We start from the raw sequence: 7,356 nt of genomic DNA on the forward strand, positions 1-7,356 counted from the left end.
ATAACGATATATCAAAACTACGATTAGATTACGAGGGGAATTCTCGACAGCTCCGTACATTACTCAAAATACCGACCAAAGATACTATATAACTCGGTAGACTTCCAACTTCATCCAACCGCCAACAAGATGTCTAGCAACAATGTTTGTATAATCACAAGAAATCATATTGGCAACATCTTAACTCCTACAACATCCCACAACAACTTGAACTCCAAATTTATAGAAATTACAACAATCAAAACAACATTCAAGACAAGTTAATTCTTCTTTTTACCAAACAAATTGCTTTGGACCGTTTTATACTTCCACTTAAATCATTCCTTTTTCCCCTAAATTCACATATACACAAGGCATACAATATACCACAATGTCCATAACAACAACAATTAAAACATGACACAAAACAGGTCCATAACTTCTCCTAAAACAGTCCCCTCACACTCGCTTCAACACCACCACAACAACTTCATGATTTTCATCCATTTGTTCATACTACAACACATTCAATCCGTTCCCAATAATTGTACAAGAAGATTAAGCATTCTTTCCTATAAGCTTATAACACACGGCTCATTTCAACTTCAAGAAAAAAATTTCAATACCAACATGCACGACCATACGACAACTTCTTACAATTCTTGTTCATTTTCATATATTGATATACATTCAATTCATCCACAATACATGCAAAATAAAACCAAGCATGGTTTCACCTAAGCTCACGGCCATCTCTACTTCAACCACACAACAATCCAACAATAGAAATCACCATCTATATATTCAAACCATCACACAACACATGGAGAGAAAAAATGATCATCCTTACCTTCAATCTTGCTCTTCAATCTTGGCCGAATCTCAATGTTTTTGGCATGCTACACTTCCTTGCTTCCTTCAAACAACTACTACACATTCATATGCACTTGATGAGGAGTTAATTTGATGGAGAAACTAGATTTTTGGAGCAGTTTGGAACACCTCACTCTCGGCCACTTTGTAGCCGAGAGCTTCCCTCTCTATCACTATATTTCTCTAACTTGTAATGTGTAGAATGAATTGTGAAATGTGGAATGAACCAGATTTTTACCTTATATATATGCAAGTGTTGGACAAGTGTCCCACTTAAATATTTTGGTCAAGAATCCTTGACCATTGCACTACTATGCACGGCCAAACATGGCTTAAAGTAACGGTGCATTTTTGTTCCCAATCTCACTTAATAAACCCACTTATGGTTAATTAATCCTTAATCTCCAATAATCTTTCCATACCAAATGAAATCTATAGGCAACTTGTGCATAGAAACAAAATCGGGAGGTGAAAACCCTCACCGGGAACCCTAAAACCGCTTTGCCTGTAACTTGTCGCACTTAGCTTTATAATGTCCCTATGTAAAGATACGGGACATAACAAGTTGTTTCATTACTGAAAAATTATCGATTTTTATATATCCTCTTATCTTGCATTCTGCATCGTTTTCAAAAGCAAAGCGTAAGTCCAGTGTGATTTGTTGCCGCCATTTGATCGTTCGCTGAAGTTCTGCAATTTGTATTGCCGTTATTGCAGAATAGTTTTCCGTTCTATCTTGGGAGGAATTAATCCATTAACCTTGGCAACTGTGAGGGGATTAGATTTCTGAAAGACACACAAGAAACTTGCGCGCTCGGAAATTTCTGTTCCATCCACTTTGTGTTCTTAACGTTGTTTCTGGCTTTTTGTTTCCTAAAACAGAAACTCGTTTTACTAGTATACTGGTTTGAACACTTAGAGATAACAATAAGATGTGATTAAATTTACAAATAATTCCAAAAACATTACTTGTCCTTGTAAAAGACTCAATTCGAGCAATCTCAGATCACTTTCTAAGTCGAGCTCTACAAAGACTTGAAGGCCGTCTTTAGTATTTACTTGCTAGTATAAATATTGATTTAAAGCTTGAATAAAATTAAGACCAACTCATTACAGTAATGACTAACTGTACATGAAATTTTGTTATATTATACACAGTTTATTTTATGAGTTTAATGTATATACCTTGATAGCGGAAAAAAGTCTGTACAATCAATATATTTTAAGATATTATAGTAGGTAGTTCGTCTTTTGTTGAGATCATTAGTCTATTTTTTATGAAGAACTACTTGTAGTTATATTTTAAATGACTTGATATTATAAAATTTCTTTTACCGTGTTAATGTACAAAAGTTTTAAACCTTTTCAGTTCTAATTTTACCAGATAAGGGAGTAGAAAATGCATGGTAAACTCATGATCACTTTACATAAAGGTGGTAAAGACAACTGGACATTTTAATCATTGCCTTAATATGTAACGCTCGTGATTTGTCTTTGATAATAATGAAACAGTTAGCATTATTCACAAGATAAGAACACATTAAACCAAGAAGCTGTCAATTCTGGTAACAATAGTAACTTATTAGGCATGTAACATCCTACCGAAAACATGAGTATATTTCGTTTTTTTTTTTCTTTATTCGGTCTTTTTTACTTTTATATTTCTTTTTGCAAGGAATGAATATTGCATGATTAAAGGTTTGATTTCTCGCGAAAACCTTGTTTCAAGCATGTTTAATTTGAATAAGCGTGTAAAAACACACATAAAGTATAATATAATAGTTCTAATTACAGCTTCCATTAAGGAAATGACCTTTGATTTAATTTAATTTAAAAACTTAACTTACAAGACGAGGATTGCCAATAATATATAAGAAGATAACAATATAATTTTTTCAAAAAATGTGAGACACTTAACGTTTGCTAAGATGATGTCTGCAGTCTCTAAGATTGAAAAAATTGGAGCTTAGATAAATTGTTCATCGTAATCTAATATTGGTGTTACTTATAATTAGATCTAATTAACCAGTTAAGCAAAGTGAGGCCAGGACAGCCCAAAATGAGACCCAATTTAGTGAGATCAAAATTTGTACAATGTGAGCTTTATGTGATGATCTGCCACGTCATCAAGCCACCTAGACGTGACATTTAGCTACTGTTTTTGTTTTGAAGCCAGTAACGGCATTTTGGCTGATGATTGTATTTTGGTTTGTTCTCCTTCCCATCGAATCATCATCCTTTGCATCTTTATACAACCTTTTGCCGCCCCTTCTTTTCCTTCATATTCACCCTTTTCCCCCTCCTTCCTTTTTACACTTTTTCCACCCCCTACCCTCAACTCTCAGTTCTTTTTCCATCTATATATACCTACACATTCATTTGAAATCCTTCATTATATGCGGAAAAAAAAATCCATTTTCATATAGAAAGAAAATAATTCTCAAATATCCCTAAATTCTTTCGTGGTTTGGACAACTAATAGATTAATGTTTCATTCGGTGACTTTGGTCGGCTTCCTCACTTAACCAATTTGAATTTGAAGTACGATCCAGATCACGTCTCACTCATGTTATATGATTGCCTTTTCAAGTTATACGCGTTTAGACTTTACTTTCTATTCTCCTTCTAAATCCGGTCAAATAGTTGTTCTCAATTTTTTTGTTATCTAGTTGTAAATTGTACCTCTCTTTAGAAAGCCGAGAAAGGGAATGGATGAGGGCGGTGGGAATTGTTTCACATGGGAAAAGCAGAGATGGTCTTTTTCGAATTCAGATAACTCAGGTGGGAATGGGGTAAAACCAGCTGGCAAGGAGTTACCCGATATCTCTGATGATGTTGCTAGAGAGACAAAGGGTGGCGGTAGAAAGAGGAGTGTGTCAGCAAAGAACGGTGGCAAGGGCAATGGAGAAGGGAATGAAGGAAAAGCTAATGGAGGAGATCAGTCAGATCATGATATGCATATATGGACAGAAAGAGAGAGGAGGAAGAAGATGAGGAACATGTTCTCTAATCTTCATGCTTTGCTTCCTCAACTTCCTCCTAAGGTAAATTCTTTTCCTTCAATGTTGTATATGATCTTTAAGAGAACCCTGCCAACATAAATATAGAAACCATTGTTTTCTTTGCGACTTCTCTTTGTCAGTTCTTTTGATTCTTTCAATTTCGGATAGTTACAATCTTTCTAAATTTTAGTAGGCCCAAAAAGAATCTTAGATGCAAGTTGACTGTGAGAGACATCAATCTTAGGGAAAATGATACTCGGCTTTCTTCTTATCGTAACCAACTACCAAAGTATTAGTCACATAGGACAATGGATTTTCAATGTCACAAACAGTCCACAACACAATGTAGATATACATCTTATAAGGTCCCCGCATTTTACGAAAATAACACGCACTTGTCTTTCCCCAAAAAAGGGAAGAAACGAACGAAACTGAACTTCCGCATTTTTCGCATGTACAGTAGTAATTAAAGAAGCTAAGAAAGTATTCCGAAAGTAACATCCATCTCACTTTTTTTTCTTGAATCAAATCAACATTATTCTCACTTTTTTTTCTTGAATCAAATCAACATTCTCCCTTCCATGATGAAGTTGTGGAGATGTAATAATTAACCATGCAAATTTCTCCAAATGAACTACATTATCTTAGTCCAATTCCAAAGTATATTGAAAAGATTTACGTTATAATTAAACCGTATAGAGATATTTTACGATATCAGTGTTGATTAATTATTAGCTTCTTAAAAATGGTACTACATGTGATCAGTGGCGGACTTGGGATTTTTACCAAGCGGGTTCAAAATAATTAAGTAAATATACAAAAAAAAAAATTAATTAATTAAAAATAATTAAAATATATTATTATATTTGTACTCTAGAAAGGAGATAGCTATGAATGTAATGGAACTTGATGTTTGTATTTTTCGCCGTTGAAACTTGAAAGGATCCAGCCGAGAGAAACGATGAGAAGTTTGGAATTAGGGACTGTTTATACGTTTAAAATTATATGTATGTAGAAAAACTTTCCTACGTTATATGTGAAAGAGTTTCTTTTGTTTTTGGAGAAAAAGAAATATTGGAAGAGTAAAATGGTATAGAGTCATTGGACAAGAGAAGTTTTTAGAAGTTAAAAAAATAAGATTAGGAACTTATTTTTTTGGCTTATGCTCATGTTTTGATAAACTAAGTTAAATGGGTCCAATTATTTTTTTGAGCTTATTTTAAGCACAAAATGATTGGCCACCAAACACTCAAAAATCGAAAACAGCTTATAAGCCAACTTATAAGCCAATCCAAACGGGCTCATAGTCATTACAAGAGATAGCTTTTAGAAGTTAAATTGATTAGGAAATGGTAGTGCTCATGTGTTGTTGGCCAGTTTCGAACTCATATTGGAAGAGTAAAATGGTATAGTCATTACAAGAGATAGCTTTTAGAAGTTAAATTGATTAGGAAATGGTAGTGCTCATGTGTTGTTGGCCAGTTTCGAACTCAGATGTTTGCTGAAAAAATGAACCCACTTTGCCGTCAGGCCAAACATGCTCTTATGTTTAACTGGAGTCAATATTAATTTATAACTATATTTCGTCAAAGACAGATCAAATATACTTATATATACCGTGTAATTTTTTGACGAAGTGAGTTCATATGAACCCACTTGACACTATGTAGGTCCACCCTTGCATGTGATTGATTGAAGAGATTTGGGGGGTGGTGGAGGGAATGGTAGACAACATGGAAGGAGTAGAGAAAGAAAAATTATTTGTCGGTCGAGGTCGACATGTTTAGTGAAGAAATTGGCAAGGTACAAGATTTTGAACTAAATAGGATAATATTGTTACAGTATGATAAGTATAATCTACCGCTCCCGTTATCTTCAATAACAAATGACTTGATTGTCCACATAAATTTTATGCTGTCAGTAGATACAACTTAAATTCGTCTTCAAATTATTAAATGTTCATGAATTCCTCCTATAAATGCAGGCAGACAAGTCGACCATTGTGGATGAAGCAGTGAACTACATCAAGACACTCCAGCATACCCTTAAAAAGCTTCAGCGACAAAAGCTGGAGAGGCTCCATGGCATGGCGACTACGATGAATCCTTCAATAATCAGCTCAAGTATTATTAGTAGGGAGGCATTTTTAGCTGATCAGGGATCTACAAATAACGCAACACTTTCAATGCCTCATTTGCCAGCATTCTTTCAAACTTGGTCATCTCCCAATGTTATCCTAAATGTTTGTGGCGACGAAGCTCACATTAGCGTCTGTTGTCCCAAAAAAACAGGCCTTTTAAGTACCATTTGTTATGTATTAGAGAAGCACAAGATAGAGGTGGTATCTGCCCAAATTTCATCAAATCAAAACAGATGCATGTACATAATTCAAGCCCGCCGTGTAAGTCCATTTTTCCTTCTCTATCTGTCCTCTCTTTTAACTTCAATCCTTTTCTTTTCTTTTTTTCAAAAATAGAAAGACTGAATGCCACAATGAACGTGCTACTCCTCATAGATGTATATATAGTTTGTTGGTATTTATGTATTACACTCTCTAAATTTGAATAATTTAATTAAGTAATTAATTACAAGATTGCTGTAATGTTTGCTAACTAGGGTTTGATGAACAGCAGAAAATGTAAAATTGGAATTATTATATCATTCTGCTTTTGTCAATAAATCACGAATATTTCAAGACTAGCCATCATAGCTAGTAGCATATCATCATTACTTTGGCAGGAAAACGCGATACACACGCATTAAATTTGTTTCAATGCTTCTTAAATTTTGTTGCTATTTGGCACTAATTAATTACATCATGTCCCCCTCCCCTTGTCCCTCTCTTGGTTTGATTTGAAAAAAACATTGCAATATAAACCTCCATAAGCACCCCGGAATTTCCTCATAGAACAATGTTGATGCTTAGAACGTTATCAAGTCTTTAGTGACGATTAGGTTTCCTTTCAAACTTGCCATATACTAGTGTTTCGGTTGATATTCGAATTTCAATTTGATCAAATTTTTGGTTGGTTATGAAAAAACTTCAGGCAAGTGGAGCTCCAGATCAATTCTCCGAAGCCTCTCCCGTGGAAGAAATATACATGCAAGCAACAGGAGAGATAATTCTATGGGTATCTTCCCAGTGATACTGCAAATCAATTTCACCATATATAGGAGATATACTCTTTAAACTTCTATAGAAATTATGAGGGTTGTAAAGAATGGTTTATTTTACGTAGAGATTGTACATCTTCCTTCAGAGATACGATTGTCCTTGGTATCAGCATTGTCACGTAAAGGTTTCTTCTTACAATAGCTCCTTAGACCTTAGCTATTAACGAAATGGAATGCTAGCTCCTTGTTGGATTTTAGGTTCATAGCGCAATCGAAACATCTCTAATTGATGATACAATAATATCTTGTCAGGTGTTGGACTGTTGGGTTTTGATCATCTCTCGAAGATATAGTAAAGCATCTCTTTCAAAATGTATTTATCGTATTC

At 34.5% G+C, this 7,356-nt stretch overlaps 1 protein-coding gene across 1 annotated transcript; it reads left to right on the forward strand.

The window, feature by feature from the left end:
• Window positions 1-2,688: 2,688 nt before the first annotated feature.
• On the forward strand, window positions 2,689-7,119 carry LOC132042673 (transcription factor bHLH95-like). Its single transcript, XM_059433201.1, has 3 exons — window positions 2,689-3,896; window positions 5,839-6,255; window positions 6,902-7,119. Exons 1-3 carry the CDS (start codon window positions 3,561-3,563, stop codon window positions 6,998-7,000), a joined length of 852 nt encoding a protein of 283 aa, XP_059289184.1. The 5' UTR covers window positions 2,689-3,560; the 3' UTR covers window positions 7,001-7,119.
• Window positions 7,120-7,356: the final 237 nt, after the last annotated feature.

This window comes from Lycium ferocissimum, unplaced genomic scaffold, assembly GCF_029784015.1.
Source record: "Lycium ferocissimum isolate CSIRO_LF1 unplaced genomic scaffold, AGI_CSIRO_Lferr_CH_V1 ctg16950, whole genome shotgun sequence".
In the NCBI taxonomy this organism is placed as follows: Eukaryota; Viridiplantae; Streptophyta; class Magnoliopsida; order Solanales; family Solanaceae; genus Lycium; species Lycium ferocissimum.